Below are 16,559 nucleotides of genomic sequence, written 5' to 3'. Positions count from 1 at the left end.
AGCAGCTGCCGGTTATTTATTTGGGAGTAGATGTCAGGTCAGGAAAACTCTGCCAATGTTTACCCCGTTAATAATGTGCCCTTGTTCCTTTTTATCTATATCAATCCCAATCTTAACCATTCTCCAAGATTGATTGAGTTGTCCTTTGTCTGAAAAAACACCTTATAGGTGGGTAGTCATGGCACATGGCTTTAATCCCAGAACTGAGGCCAGTCTGGTCTACAAAGTGAGTTCCAGGACAGCCGGGGCTATACTGAGAAATCCTGATATCAAAAAACCAAAACCAAACAAACGAACAAACATTTCATATGCTGCCATTCTTGCATTCTTCCACTCTGTAAAAAAAATATTTGAAGGCCATAACGAGTAATGAACTGGGCTCTGTGGATTCAAAGCCACCTAAATGTCATGGTTCTTGGTCTTTCCTTCACAGGGAGAACAGGCCTTTCCCCTGATCCTGTGTAGAGTTCTACCGTTTACAGATACGGTTACCATTTTCCCTGAGTAGAGGAAAGCACTTAACAGTCAAGACCTTTTACATTTCTGGACACCTTGCCTGCGAGAAAAGCATGGCAGTCTCACAACATATGACTGACAACTGAGCTGAGGGAAGGGTGTAGGAACCACAGTGACGAATCTACATGGACCAAATACGCCGGATCAATAGAGCGATCAGAGCAGTGAGGAGGATGGAAGAGAGAAAGTCCTAAAAGACAGCAACTGAGAACTGGGGGACAAGTGCAATGGCTCAGAAACAGGGTGGGGACAATGAGGGCTCACTGTTGGATGTCCGTACGACAGAGGGCATTCCTATAGCACTAAACAACTAGCCAAGGCTATTTTCCAAGCTTGCCTCTGCTCTAGCAGGAAGTAATTGTGCTGTATTTACATGTCAAAATGCAGAATATGCAATGAATGACGGAAAGTAGCCATGGTTTAATAAAAGGGCATTGCTCTGTGTTTGTTATCTGGGAGACAGCTGGGCTTAGCATCAGGTCAATTTCCAAACACATAGTTGTATAGCATAGTGACGGGTCTGCAGACCAAGTGGCTGGCTTAGCTGAACTCCATGCCTACAGGAAGACTAAGGCACAAAAATGATCACAGAAATTCAAGGGGAACATAGGCAAGAGTAAGAAGCACTTCCTTCACAACACAGGGCCACCTGTTTTGCACATCTCAAGGAATTGGGATCAGAGTCAGGTCTAGGTTAGACAGGAGACAGATACAACAGGTTGTCTGCTTTACAGCGTACATGGATTTGTAGGTATCAGTTCGTGCACTGAGATTCACTAAGATTTTAGGGCTTCATCTTTATTCTGCCACTGTCCTGACACAGACCTGATGGCCTTCCATAGACCAATTTCAAGAATTCTAACCAGCTTTGTAGTAAACCAAATACAAATAATTATAAGAACCAAACTCGAGGTTCTTAGTTTACGAAACTTAAGAGTGATTCAGTATTAGTCAAGAATGGCCTTTTCAATAAAAGAAAAAAAAATCTGACTGACAGCAAAATCCAGATGGTTTATCAGCCCAATAAAACATTATCTGCCCACCAGATGAGTGGTGTCTGTTCTAAGTCTTGGTATAACCGAGTCACTGTGTTGGGAACCTTTCTTCTTGCAAACACTTGCCAGTTCTCAGAAGGCCTGACTGTACGTACCCATCTTGGAAACTAATTAAGAATTATGCAATTGTTAGAATCATCTTTCGTCAACATACCTAGGACCCTTGAAAACTGTGAGACAATTTCTCTACCTAAAAATTCTAAAAATTCAAGCACTCTAAAAACTTCCCAGTGAGGGGGCTGGAGAGATGGCTCAGAGGTTAAGAGCACTGATGCTTTTCCAGAAGTCCTGAGTTCAATTCCCAGCAACCATATGGTGGCTCATAACCATCTGTAATGAGATCTGGTGCCCTCTACATGGAAGTTGAACACTGTGTACATAATAAATAAATCTTTTAAAAAAAAAAAAAAACAAAAAAACTTCCCAGTGAAAGAAGAAATGGCAGGCATCATTTTCTTACTGAACAGATGGGAAAACCCAATCATGGGCAGGGGGCAAAGAACTGCTCACAATCCCACCAAAAAGTGTGTCACAGCCTAATGGTGTCAAGCACTACTACTCGCTCCCTCTCGGCTCCCACACCTAAACCTTTGTGGCTTTGATCCTCTCAAGTCCAGATCAACACTGAGACTTCTAATAGAATTTTCCTTCCTCCTCTAATTGGGGATAATTATTATTTATAAACTGATATGGCATTTCTCTTACAGTGACTCATTTGTTCTCAAACATCCTCCACCCATAGCAACTCACTCCGTCTAGAACACCTACACCAGCTCCCATCTTCTCCAGGTCAGTTCTTCCTATCACACTGGGGCTCACACAAGCATCACTTGAACACGCTTCACCTTGTCTGTGTCCACTGTGAGCCATGCTCTTTTGTGCACCAAATACCTTCCCCCGACAGACAGACTTCATCCTTTCCCTCATGGCTTACTCGTCCTAATTCTAGTTTCACAGAGAATATGCACACTTATCAAAAGGGGAATGAGGCATCAGATTCCTCACTTATTCCTCTAAGTAGGTTCTTTCCATACATCATCTGTTTCAGTGAAACATGACTATTTCCATTTAAAGAGACAATGCAGCTTAGGATGTGAATGTGTAGACAAGCAAGAACGCCTAGTCATTTAAAACTCCGGTGCCTGAGTTTCCTCATGGGTGAAATAGAGCCTAGCATAGCTCACAGGCTTATTCTGCAGGATGAAACACATTGTATCCATAAAGCTTTTAGAGGGTAGTGTCCACACATGAGACCCTTGCAAGAGCCCGTCATGCGAACGGCTAACAGAAAGTTCTCTCTGGCAACCTCCCCCAAACTGTCAACGTGAGCCTGTGTATGTGCTATCATTTTTTTACAGATAAGAATTAAGGCTTGTGAGGCTGGTGACAAGTGCCACTTGTGAGGAGGTGGCACTAGCGCTTTGCTCCAATTCCTGCCTGGATCTGTGCTCTGCTGAGGTGTGCAGTGTGGCCCATAAGCCCCTTCTGCCTCCTGACTTGACAATGGGAATCCTAGCCGTGCCATTAGACATCACACAACAGCAGAGTTCTGCCACGATCTGCCACAGTAGGAGCCTTCCTGTCCAAATGCCTTTCGAACACAGAAAAAAGACCCTTCATTTAAGTTCAGGACCCCACCTGCCTGCTCAGCAATAGAAGAATTTCCTCTTTCATTCTGATAGAAGATTTTCATGAATAACTTCAAGGAAGAAAGGAAAACCAAGGAAGCCTCAAGGAAGACTTTCCCCTGTCCATATTCTATTACTGAGGATACTGATTAAACAAAGAGGAAATGATTAAAGAGTAATTAAATGTGAATTTATGTAGCACATCTTCCTGCTGTAGAGGTGATTTCAGATAATTTTCACCCTTTTTCCCTTCCGCCCTTCCTTGAATCTAAACCTATGGTGCTCACATTGAGAGAAAAAGTAGGCCACAGGAGCAGCAGCAGGCGGAGAGAGAAGGGCTGTGTCAAGGTCACACACTTAAGACAGAGGGGAGGCTCAGAGACACAGCCCCACCTCTAGGGCAAAACACTGCCCTTTAAACCACCAAATGCATTTCCAACACCTGAAGGGGAAGTGGGCTCTGGAAAGTTGTAAGGGGAAGGTCAGGAGGAGATACGCAATTTGTATTATATTCCTGCAAGGACATGTGTTTTGGCATTGTTCAGACAGTATCAAGTATAGCCATGTGCTCTTGCCCCATGGGGGTAAAATACTCAGTGACATGAAATATGGCCATAGCAACTACATGCTGTGCTGTTCTTCCCTCTCTGAGGAGTAGACTCCCCAGGGGCAGACTGTACCTTCTCACTGTGAGAATGAGCTATGGGGAAGGGCTGGACAGCTCTTCCAGAAGACAGCTCTATGAAGTGTGTTAGATGATCCTCTTGTCACGACAGGAGAGGGGTACTTGTGCACGTAACTAACCAAAGTCATCAACACACAAACCCTCTAAGTTAAAAACAAAATCAGATTTATTTATTAGTCGTGTATGCGTACACGTGTTACCAGGGCATGTGTGTGGAGGTCAGAGGGCAACTCACTCCACTGAAAATGAACTCGTTTTGCCAGGCTTGGTGGTAAGTGCTCTTACCCACTGAGCATTTCTTTCTCTGTCCCCAGACCCTTGTTTTATATATTAAAACAATGTAACAAACAAACAAAAGGAGCCAGGACTTGAGACTTTAGTGTCTACTCCATTATAACCATCCTCTTCCTCTAAGACGCCCCAACAGACTGCCCTGCCATGGCTGCGGTGAGATCTCTGCAGAGCTTTAAGCCTCTCAGAGATGCAGTTGCCTCTTCTTTGAAAGTCATAGTTACTGTCTGTTCTTTCTACCTGTGAAGTTGACGAGGAAATGAGAAAGGTAATGGATGAAGTTAGCTCCAATCAGAACTGGGCGTACAGCTGTTTGCACAAATGTCAGCCACCACCTCTGGAGATGACCAGGGTAGTGAGGCTGAGAGGACAGCCTAACTGTCTCCATAGCTGAATCTTCTTCTGCGGTCTTTGCACACACACTCTCAATGTGTAAGGCCTGAAAGTAATGGTAGTACAGAGCTCCAAAGGACCCTTGAGGGGTGCTAAATTGTTACCTGAAGGTAATTATACCAGCCGGGTGGTGGTGGCACATGCCTTTAATCCCAACACTTGGGAGGCAGAGGCAGGCAGAACTCTGTGAGTTCGAGGCCAGCCTGGTCTACAAAGCAAGTTCCTGGACAGGCCCCAAAGCTACAGACAAACCTTGTCTCAAAAGAAAACCAAAAAAATTAAAGAGAGAGAGAGAGAGAGAGAGAGAGAGAGAGAGAGAGAGAGAGAGAAAGAAAATATTTACACTAAATCTAGTAATTGCCAAAAAGGTTTAACCCAGTCTCCTTACTGAGTAATGAATCCATTTGTTTGTGCAATGTTTACAGCGACAACATCCATAGACTGAAAGTGTATGGGCTTCTTCCTGTGTCTACATGCTAAGATGACCTCAAATGACCTTCTCAGAGCACTTCTATTTTCTCCCACAGATGTCCATGTCCTGGTTACTATTCATGGGAAAGTTTTCAATCCGGCCTCATCTGATCTGCAGTGGTTAGAACCAGCGAGGTTCCGGGGAGGAAACCAGCGAGGTTCCAGGGAGATTACTGCCTCTATTCACTGCTGCTTAACTTTTCACAAGCTCAGCGAAGAGGAAAAACACAAACGCAGAGTTTCCTGAAGGGCATAGAGCATGCTTCCCTTTGGACATTCTAAATCTCTCTGTGGAATACCCACACCATCCCTGAAGTGAGACACACTGTAGCAGGGCAGAATTGCTTTCTCTGATCAGGTGACAAAACTGGCCTACAGTGAAGGCATTGAACAAAACTAGTCTATGCAGCCTGCCATGTGTTCATATAAAATCATGTGGCATACTATCCCCTGCAAAGGGTCCATGAGAAAGTGCTTTCCTGGCCAGGGTATCAAGAATAATTCTGGGCCCAGTAAGATGGCTCAGCAGGTGAAAATACTTGCTTCCAAGCCTGATGATGTGAGTTCAAAACCCACGTAGGGGTGGAAGAAAGAGGATCTATTGCAAGATTTCTGCAAGCTGTCCTCTGCATCCATGCTGTAACACATGTATGTGCATACAAACACACACACACATGCATGCACAAATTAGATAAATAAATGTAAGATGAAGGTCTTAATTTAAAAATAGTAGTTTTGCTTTTGGTAACTAGTTAAGTTTTAAATCAAAAGCTACACATGTTCTAACTGATTACATTTCACATTTTCCATTGTATAACAAGCTCAGAAAAAAATCTGTTGTCTGCTTCTTCTACTGAAATAAAATTTGCTGGCATACTGACAAATCCTCCAAACATTATAAACTATTACGAATGCTATTGGTTACACTCCATAACCAGAGTATAAGACCCTACTGCTGAAGTCACCATTTACTTATGCCATCAAACATGGAGAAATCAAGCTAGTGTCAACTAGAAGCTTCAACCCTACAACCTACAACCATGACCTGCCTTCAAAATATACTGGTGCAATAGTGGCACAAAGGTAATGGGAGCAACCAACCACTGTTTAAAAAATGAGATTTAAGGCCTGTTCCATGAGATGGAACCCACACTTGATACCACCAATGAGGCCAAGAAACTAAGACTAGATAGGTCATGAGCCCAAGATGAGACTCTACTACTACAGCAATAAAACAACTTGTAATGATATATTGCTATATGTCCATAGATCAGTGTGTGGGTCACCCTTCATTGGAAATGCTTCTTCTTGCAGTAGATGGCAACTAACACAGAGACCCACAACTGGACAGTGTGCAGACAATGGGAGACCTTGGAGCACTCAGCCCTGAATGGGATGTCTTTATCAAACCCTTCTCCTCAGGGCTCAGGCGTCTATGCAGAGAGGAGGCAGAAGGATTGTGAGAGCGAGAGGTGGGGGATGACTCAAAGAAACAGCATCCTCAGACACAACAGGGCTGACACACACCATTTCAACTCACAGAGACTGTGACAGCACACAGTAGACCTGTACAAATCCATGACAGACAAAATCTGGGCAGAAGTGGACACCAAGTCCCAGCCCTAATCAAATTCAGAAATCAAAGTCCCGAGGGAACATCTGAATGCCACTGTCGGCCTGTCAGCTCTACAGCCATTAATACTTCCTGTGTTATCCACCTGATGACATTTCACTGCTATTGAGAAACACAATATTGCAAATATCTTACCATGTTTATGAATGAATGCCAGTCCTTGCAATATCTGATACATTATATTCCGTATAGCAGACTCTGGAAACAACTTATTTCTGTATGGGCCAGAAGAAAACAAAGTTAAAAAGCTGAGTTTCTGTAGTAAAAGGAATCTACTCTATTATGTAGTATGAAATTAAGAAATTTTTACAAGATCCTTTGATGATAAACAGAGAAAAATAATCTCTTTTTGATACAGTGAAGCTAAGTAATATGCACCAATTATATTAACTCTATTACAAAAAGAATAAACTTTTATAATAATAATAAATAAGAAACCTGTAACACTGAGTCTAAAAACAAGCTAGGCATAGCAGCCACACCTGTAATCTCAGAACTCAGAAGGTTCACATAGAAGAATCTTGAGTTTCAGACCAGCCTAGGAAGGAAACATTCTCAAAACAAAACAAAACAACAACAACAACAATACAAAATGAATTTTTGTATTTCAAGTTGCTTCCTGGGAGTTGTCTCAGGGCTCCCAGGCACAGGAATATGGTTGGATCCTTCATCTAGCTGGCAGATTGTCATAAAATCCAGAGGCATGACTGTGAAAGGACTACAGAAAGAACTAGAAAACTGAAGTAAGCGAAGCAAAATATACATCGCCTTTGCAATATTAATTCATAAGAATGTTCTGACTACGAGGCTGGAAAGACGGCTCAGAGGTTAAGAACACATATTGCTCTCACAGAGGACCCTTGAGGGTTCAATTCCCAGCGCACACTGGAGTGGCTCACCGTAACTCTATCGCTACTGGGAGCTGTCACCTCTGGCCTTGGTGGGCACTCACACACATATGCATGCCTACACAAAGAATTAAAAAGAATAAAAATAAATCTCAAAGACACTTGGTTAAAAACTAAGGTCATGACTAAGGCACACCCGTTCTTTAATGAGCTGGTAAAGGTTTTCCTTCATGTACTCGAAGATGAAATAGAGATGATCGTTTTCCCTGATGACTTCTTTCAGCTTTACAATGTTGGCGTGATTGAGCTTCTTTAAAGACTGAAACAAGGCGAGAAAGAGAAACAAACAAATCAGAAAACAAGTATCTCTAACAGGGAAAGCCACCCTAAGCACAGTTAGAAAGGAATTTCTATTTGAGAATGCAAACATGGTATGAATTACATCTGATTGACAAACTTAGTAAAGTACTTCTCTGAAGTCAACATAACTTTATCTAGAAATATGACTTTGATGACTTGACTAAAGGGTAGGCATATGATCACTAGCTGGTATTCCTGGCTGCACCCAGCCTGGAGCAGTAGGGCAGGACTATTTTTTGTGGCAATAGGCCCAGGCTATTTTAGGCTCACTCCCTCCAGATCATGAAATTCAGGTTGTGCAAGTGGCTAGAGGGGAACCAATAAAGAAATCCATGGCTTTAAATCTTCCAGTGCTGGGGGATGCAGTCAGTTAAGGGTGAGGTCACCAGACAGCAGCCTGCAGACACGGTCAACAGGAAACACCTCAAAGGACTGAGGCTGATAGCCTGATTCTCTAGACTTTCTTCAGACTTGTGTGCCTGAGACGAACACTCCTTCTTACAATGTGTGTTGTGGGAATTCATTCCACCAATAGTTTTGGGGTACCCGGTCTTACAGGGTGGCTTCTGTGTGTGGACACTATCTCTTATATAAAAGAGGAGGGGGCTCTCTTCCTCTCTTGTGTGTTGGTTGGAGATTGGATCGCTGCATCAATTGACCCCAAGGCAGAACGGAAGACTGTGGCGTTTCTATACCTTGTTGGCCTGTTGTTATTCGTAGATGTTCCCTAATAAATCTTTGCTATCCTTTTATTTGAGCTCTTGTGGCTTCACATAACATTGCCTGCAAATGTGATTTCTAATTATTGGGGCAGTCGGGGGGGAGGGAATGAAGACATCGTTGACAAATACTGAGTGAAAGGTCTAAGGGCAATGCAGGTGAGAGAGTCAGGCAGCAGCCGAGGAACATGGACATGAGTCAGAAGATGATACACAAGCTTCTGATTACTCCTCTTACACATGTAGTTTTCTAAGACCACTTCAGTGTAGCCCTGTACATACGACTTTCCATAAACACTACCTGCCAATGATGAACAAAAATGCTGCCCTGTTAGTGACCAGCAATCAGTATCCAGAGACACCCAGTCATTGGGAGGGCTACCTGGATAATCAGAATCTAAACCTTAAAAAGTGTTTGCCCCCACAGGGCAATGAGGTCAACAATGACAAATTACAGAAGGTTCTCTATCTTTTCATTAAAAAGAACATTCTTTTAATAAAACAAACAGAATGTGTGCAGAAGGAAGAGTTAAAGTGAACATCCAAATCCCAAAGGATCCAAATATCAGACCTCAATCCGCGTAGCTCAGAAAGAGAGGAAACACAGGTAGTGGATAAAGCCCAGGTTCGGCCCTCAGGCTGTGGTCTGTCTAAAACATGACTGACCTCCCAGGCCTAGGAGCAGCTTAGAGCTCCAATTTTAGCGAGGCTATTGAGCGAGATAAATTTTCTGTCCATCTAATCTGTAGAGTTCATAGAATTTTACAGTATTCACTTTACAAATATTTCCAGAAAGAAGCATCTTATGTGGTCATAGCAAAGTCTCTGAAGGAGCCGAGACAAACCACTTGTGTAAGGGCAGCAGTAGTGACCTAAAATGAACCAATAGTTCCCACAGGGACATATGCTACAGATGAATCAATAGTATCAATTTTGACCCCTTCAGGGACTGGTCAACACTTTCCTCCCTGTTAAAACTATAATGTATTATACCCTGGTGTAAGCCAGGTGTAAGGCAGTGTCTGATTCTCAGAGGCCAGCAGCCTCACTGGGAGCATAGCGTATGAATTTAAAATGCATGTAATACATGGCTTGGCTTGGTGGCATGTGTTGCACGCCTTTGATCATATAGCACTTGCTTGACAGAGGCAGGTGGATCTCTCTAAGACCAAGGTCAGTCGGGACTACACAGTGAGACCCTGTCTGAAAATCAAACAACTAATGAATGTAACAAATAGAGAAGACATATTAAAGGTCAAAGGTGAGGTAGAGACAAAAGCACGCTATCAACTTGATGGGACTTACAATCACTTAGGAGACACAACTCTAGGCATGACTTTGAGGGAGTTTCCAGAAAGATTTAACGTGTGAAGAAAGCCCCACTCTGAGTGTGGACAGCACCAGGCTTAGGGTCCTGAATAGAATAAAAAGGGAAAAGAGGAAGGCAGGCATGATGATGGACACCTATAAGGCCAGTATTTGGGAGCTGAAGCCAAAAGAATCAGGAGTTCAAGGCCAGTCATGACTACATAGTGGACTTGAGGCCAACCTGATTACATGAGATTTTGTATCAAGGAAGGGAAAAGGCAAGCTAATACCAGCATTCATTGCTCTTCTCCTGACTACAGACTCAATACAGAACAATGGCATCACTCTACCTGCCATGCCTTCCTTACTTGTACCCTGTGATTCTCCTCAACCTGAGAACCAAAATATGATCTTTGTTCCTGAAGTTGAATTTGTAGGAGTATCAACGAAGGCAGTCATGGTATGCATTTCCCAGATAGTCAATGTACAGGGTATTTCTGGGAGAATCAAGGTACAGTCAGTTGGCAGGGTGTGCATTTCTGGGAAAGCCAATGTACAGTCAGTTGGCAGGGTGTGCATTTCTGGGAGAGTCAATGTACAGTCAGCTGGCAGGGTGTGCATTTCCGGGAGAGGAAATGCAATGTACAGTCAGTTGTACAGAAAAGTGAAAGTTTATCATCCAAACTGAGGGCACCCTCAAAGCTTCATGCCATCAACAGAGTGCTGATGGTCACGCTTTGCTCTTTACCTGTGATGCTTTGGGATCCCAGAGCTTTTACTGTCTGAGGAAGAGATTAGCATACTACTGGAGTCACTGGAAAAATCTGCGCTCTGCCTGTTCTTGGAGGGTCCGAGGGCTAGGAGCGGATTCTACAGATGAGTATTTACAATCACTTTCGTGACAGAGAATACTACTCTTATGATTTTTTATTTTATGTGTGCTGAAGCCCCAAGAACTGGTGCAGTTCTGAGCCATTCATGTGTGCGCTGGGAAGGGAACCAAACTGGGCCCTCTACAAGCGCAAGTGTTTTTAGCTTCTTGTCATCTCTCTAGCCCTGAACATCTTGAACCTTAATTAAGTTTAATTTTTGGGGGGGCGGGGGAGAGGGGGGTTTGAGACAGGGTTTCTCTGTAGCTTTGGAGCCTGTCCTGGAACTTGCTTTTGAAGACCAGGCTGGCCTCAAACTCACAGAGATCCACCTGCCTCTGCCTCCCAAGTCCTGGAATTAAAGACGTGCACTACCACTGCCAGGCCTAGTTAAGCTTATAGTCTCCCAGCAAATAGATACTATTTTTTCCACTGGAAGACTTGCAATAAAATTATATTCAATTATTATTTTTATATGCTATAATTTTTTCTTCTTTTTTTCTTTGTGTGTGTGTGTGTATGTTTTTGAGACAGAGTCTCTCTAGCTGTCCTGGAATGCATTATGAAGACCAGGCTGTTCTCAAACTCACAGAGATATACCTGCCTTAGTCTACCGTGTGTTGAGATTAAAACTGTGTGCCACCATGCCTGGCTGCACTTCTACTTTTTTTTTTTTTTTAAAAAAAACAAGGTCTTACCATGTAGGTTTGACTGGCCTGCAGCTCACTACAAAGACCAGGCTGCCCTTGAACTCCCAGAGCCAGTCTCGGCTTCCTGAGTGCTAGTATTAAAGTCATGCACCACCATACCTGACAGAATATTTTCTACTTGTTACATACACAAGCCATATCCTTTATGAACAAAGTGTGCATGTCCCTGCTCTAGGCTGGAAGCCCTATTCATGTACTAAGGGGCTGGTTCCATATCCTACTGCGCTTTTCTAACAGTGCCGAGTGAGAGGCCAACAATGGATGAATCCCCCTCCAGCGCACAAGGAAAACCTAGTGGTCAGTCTACCTGGGGAGATGTTACAGGAGGACTAAAGCAGAATGGAGAGGAGAAAGGAAGAAGAGAAAGAAAAGGGAACAAAAGCAAAGGTAAGGGCTGGGTTGGACCTCTGCTCTAGAGCACCTTCCAAGTAGGCATGAGGTCCTGGGATTGCGCACCAGCACTGGACAGAAAAACAAAACAAAACAAAACAAAAAACCAGGCATGGTGGAGCCTGCAAATTAAGCAGCTGGGAAGGAAAGGAAAGGAAAGGAAAGGAAAGGAAAGGAAAGGAAAGGAAAGGAAAAAGGAAAGGAAAGGAAAGGAAGGAAGGAAGGAAGGAAGGAAGGAAGGAAGGAAAGAAAGAAAGAAAGAAAGAAAGAAAGAAAGACAAGAAAGAAAGAAAGAAAGAAGGGAAAGGGAAAGGGAAGGAAGGGAAGGGAAGGGAAGGGAAGGGAAGGGAAGGGAAGGGGAAGGGAAGGGAAGGGAAGGGAAGGGAAGGGAAGGAAAGGAAAGGAAAGGAAAGGAAAGGTAAAGGAAAAGGAAAGGAAAGGAAAGGAAAGGAAAGGAAAGGAACCAGTGAAGATACACCCTATGCAATGCTGGCAAAGCCCTGTTAGAGGATTCCATCACACACTGCAACAGAGTGAAGGAAATGCAGGAGGTGCTGCTTTGTATCCAGGAAAGCTACAGGGAGACAGATCTTCCTGTGCCTCAGTGGCTAGGAAGGACACCTATGGCGGCAACAGTCCACCAAATCAACACTTACTGAAAGATACTGGTTGAAGAAATCCATCAATGACAAAAGTATTCTAGTACTAATACATTCATTAAGTAATGCAGTAATTTTCCACTTTCGGATACCAGCTGTATCATATTCTTTCTCTTTCATAGCATTAGCGAAAAAATGCAAATGGAATGACTACCGCAACTCTAAATCTAGCCACGAATACAGCTATGCTAATCAGCCAAACAGAATTATTCCCTGGTAAATTCATAAATACCTTAACTTCCCGAAGGTTCATACATTCTTCCCAGGAGTAAAACTTTCTTTTCATTCTGAAAGAGAAGAAAAAAAATAGCACGCTTATTCCAAGTGACAGCCTGAACACCATTTCTTAAAAATGTTTTCATCCAGGGCTGCAGAGGTAGCTGTGCTAAGAGCACTGCATTCTCCTGCAGAGAACACATTTAGTCCCACACCCATGCAGGCAGCTCGAATTGCCTGCAACCCAGCTCCAGGGGACCCAATGTCATTTTCTGGCCTCTGTGGGCACACATGTACACACTTGTGACAAGCATACATGAATGCACACACAAATAAAAATAAAAAATTAATTTTTTTCATTCTGATTCTAACCAATGTTGGTTTCAATTTTTATAAAATATTATACCATCTAAAGAAGCCTTTATTTTAAAACATGGCAAATCAGTCCAATCTAAGCCAGTAATCTTCCCAGTTGCAGTGGGAACCCAGCGGACTGGTTTTTTGTCAGCCTGACACAAATCCAGATGTATTTGGAAAGAAGGAACCTCACCTGAGAAAACACCCCATTAGACTGGCCTGCAGGGAAGTCTGTGGGCCACTGTCTTGATTAGTGATTGAGGCTAGTGGGCCCAGCTCACTGTAGGCATCCTGAGCAGCTGGTTTGGGTTGTATAAAAAAGCAGGCTGAGCTGAGCAAGCCACAAGGGGCAAGCCTCCTCTCTGGCCTCTGCTTCAGCTCCTACCTCCAGTTGAAAGAAGAAATAAGCCCTTGCCACACCAGCTGGTCCTGGTGTTTATCACAGCAACAAAAACCCTAACCAGGCTACCTGCTGTAGTACAAAGAGTCAGGTCTGCTGTCCGACTCTACCACTAACAAACTAACTTGGCCCAAAGGAAACTCCTTCAGGTTTACTCTATCTAGGCTAGTACTGGCCAACAGAACTTTTGTTGTTGGCGGAAATCTTCAGTGATATCCACAAATACGTTGCTACAGAGTAAGGTAGAATGTGCTGGTTAGGCGTTATAAAAAGAGAAGGGAAAGGAGGAGGAAGAGGAAGAAGGGGAGATAGTGAAGGTGGGAGGGACACACATTGGGAAGGTCCATGGGAGAGTTGGGAATGGATAGGACCAAGATACATCATACATATGTATGAAACTTTCAAAGAATCAATTAAATAATAAATTAACTATGTGGCTATATTGAGTTAGTACACCACAGGAAGTGGGTTTTAATGTACATGCAGATCCAGATATGGCATCTTACCATTTGTGGTGGCTGAAGGAGATGTCTATGCCCAATGGTCTAGGATACTGGAATACATGGTCTCAAGTTGGTGGCTGTTTAGGAAAGTTTAGGAAGTGTGGCTTTGTTAGAGAAAGTAGGTCAGGTGGGTGTGCTTTGAGGTTTCAAAAGCCTTGCCCCATTTTGGGTGAGTACACCTGGCTTTTGTTTGTGGTTCCAGATGTAGCTCTCAGCTGCTGGTCTACTTGCCTGCAACATGCTCCCTCAGCTCTGCCACCACGGAAGTAAGAATTAGTACGATGTAGCTAGGCACCTGCAGTAGGGCCAACCACAAGACCATCTGGGCAGAAAGGTGTTAGGGAAGTTCATGACACTGAAAGGCTGGAGAGGAGAACAAAGAAGCGAGAGAGCAGTGACAAGAGACAAAGCTAGGGAAACAGGCCAACCGCGTTGGAGGTCACCGAGTTTGATGACTCTGAAAGCAAGTGATGTCACACTGGACTCTCCCAGGCTTCGGTGTAGGAAGTCCATTTAGAAGGTGATTCCCAGAAGCCAGGGCAAAGGGCACCAAAACTAGAGGAAAGTTGAAGGATCAAGTAAAAGATACGTGAGTGTGCTGGTGCCAGGAGCAGTGACCCAGCCCAGCTCTGCTATGGGCACTAAAGGCAGAGGAGACAAGAGACTTGTCTATTATGATGATGAACCGCAAGACCAAAAGCAAGCTGGGGAGGAAAGGAAGTCAGGACAGGAACTCAAACAAAATGGAAACCTGAGGCAGGAGCTGATGCAGAGGCCACAGAAGGCTGATGCTTACTGGCTGCTCCATCTGGCTTGTTCAGTTTGGTTTTTTTTTTTTTTTAAAGAACCCAGGACCACCAGCCTAGGGTGGGCACCACCCACAATGGGCTGAGTCTCTCCCATCAAGAGCTTATATGACTGCCCACAACCGGATCTCATGTAGACCTTTCTTTTTTCCTTTTTATTCAAAGATTTATTAATTATGTATACAGTGTTCTGCCTGCATGCATCCCTGCCTGTCAGAAGAGGGCACCAGATGGTTATGAGCCACCACGTGGTTGCTGGGAATTGAACTCAGGACCTCTGGAAGAGCAGCCAGTCAGCACTCTTAACCTCTGAGCCATCTCTCCAGCCCTGGAGGCATTTTCTGAGTTGAGGTCTCCTCCCCTCAGATGACTTTAGTTTGTGTCAAGCTGACAGAAAACCATCCAGCACAGGGCTGCAAAGAGCAGGAAGACAAGGAAAATGTTTAACACTAGTGGTTTTAATGAACTGTCTTTTCAGTTTGGTAAGAGCAGTGATATGACCAGAAGCCAAGAGTTGATGTAGGAGGATCATCTGTTACAAAGAGTCCTATAGAGGATCTGGTGGTCAGATGGTAAATGGTAATAGGTTGGAAGTGAGGTTCTAGTAGGAATGGAGTAGGTAGAACAGATAGACATTTAGTACAATCGACAGAACCAGATGAGTGAAGGTGAGGCATAAGTGGGAGTGAAGTCAAGAGAACTCAGGCTTTGAGTTGGCTAGAGATAGGGAGACCAGAGTCATAAGGAACATTACACTTCTGTAACCTGTGCTTTGGAGACAAGGCAGAAGAGTGTGGCTTCAAAGCCAGCCTAGACCACAGAGCAAGACTGTCTCATAGAAACAAAACAAAGCAAAGACAAGAAGGATAAACAAGTCTGGAATAAAAGTAGAACGTGCTAAGCTGGATGTTAAGTTCAGTTTGGATGTAAGAAAGAATTATTCTTAAATGGTTACAGGACTTAGTGCCCAGCAGGCAGACTCTAATTTGGTCCTCAAAGAACTCTATCTTCGTGTATTTATAACTGTGCATACCCTTTCTCCTTCAATAACTTGCTTCTGGCCAATAAGGGCACATCATTTTGAGAGGAAGTCATTTCTATGATTGATTTATAAGAGTAAAAAGATCTGACTTCCATGTAAGAAGACTTTTTCTTAAAAAAAAAAGAATTATTTAATGTATATTTGTACAACAGGGCACTATGTGTAGTATGTGTGTGAAAGTAGTCACAGAAACCAAAAAAGAGTATTAGATCCCTTGGAACTGGAGTTACAGGTTGTTGAACTGTATGGTTCAGCTGGGGCTGAACTCCAATCCACTATAAGAGGAATAAGAGTCTTTTTTGCTTTGTTTTGTTCTGTTTTCTGTTTTTTTGGAGACAAGATTTCTCTGTATCTTTGGAGCCTGTCCTGGAACTAGCTCTTATAGACCAGGCTGGCCTCAAACTCACAGAGATCCATCTGCCTCTGCCTCCCAAGTGATGTAGGAGGTCCTTTCATGTGTTGCTTTCACTGGTTGAATAAAGAAACTGCCTTGGCCTTTAGATAGGGCAGCAGCTTAGGTAGGTGGGGAGGCAGAATGGAATTCTGGGAGGAAGAAGGGCAGAGTTGAGACACCATGATTCTCCTGCCTGAGACTTATTAGACTCATGCTGGTAAGCCACAGTCAAATGGCGATGCACATGAATGGAAATGGGTTAAACTAATATGTGATAGTTAGCCAATAAGAGGCTAGATTTAATGG

At 43.6% G+C, this 16,559-nt stretch overlaps 1 protein-coding gene across 1 annotated transcript in view; it reads right to left on the bottom strand.

Moving 5' to 3' along the window:
• Nucleotides 1-16,559, bottom strand: part of Cilk1 (ciliogenesis associated kinase 1) — a 42,283-nt gene that overhangs the window by 24,703 nt on the left and 1,021 nt on the right. The window contains exons 2-4 of the mRNA XM_087905406.1: nucleotides 12,768-12,822; nucleotides 7,719-7,839; nucleotides 6,808-6,888 (exon numbers count right to left, since the gene is read on the bottom strand). Of these exons, the coding sequence (XP_087761532.1) occupies nucleotides 6,808-6,888; nucleotides 7,719-7,839; nucleotides 12,768-12,822 (257 nt within the window). The remainder of the gene's footprint in view (nucleotides 1-6,807; nucleotides 6,889-7,718; nucleotides 7,840-12,767; nucleotides 12,823-16,559) is intronic.

Source organism: Myodes glareolus, chromosome 4, assembly GCF_982192425.1.
Source record: "Myodes glareolus chromosome 4, mMyoGla1.1, whole genome shotgun sequence".
NCBI lineage: Eukaryota > Metazoa > Chordata > Mammalia > Rodentia > Cricetidae > Myodes > Myodes glareolus.
This window is presented reverse-complemented; position numbering and strand designations above follow the sequence as displayed.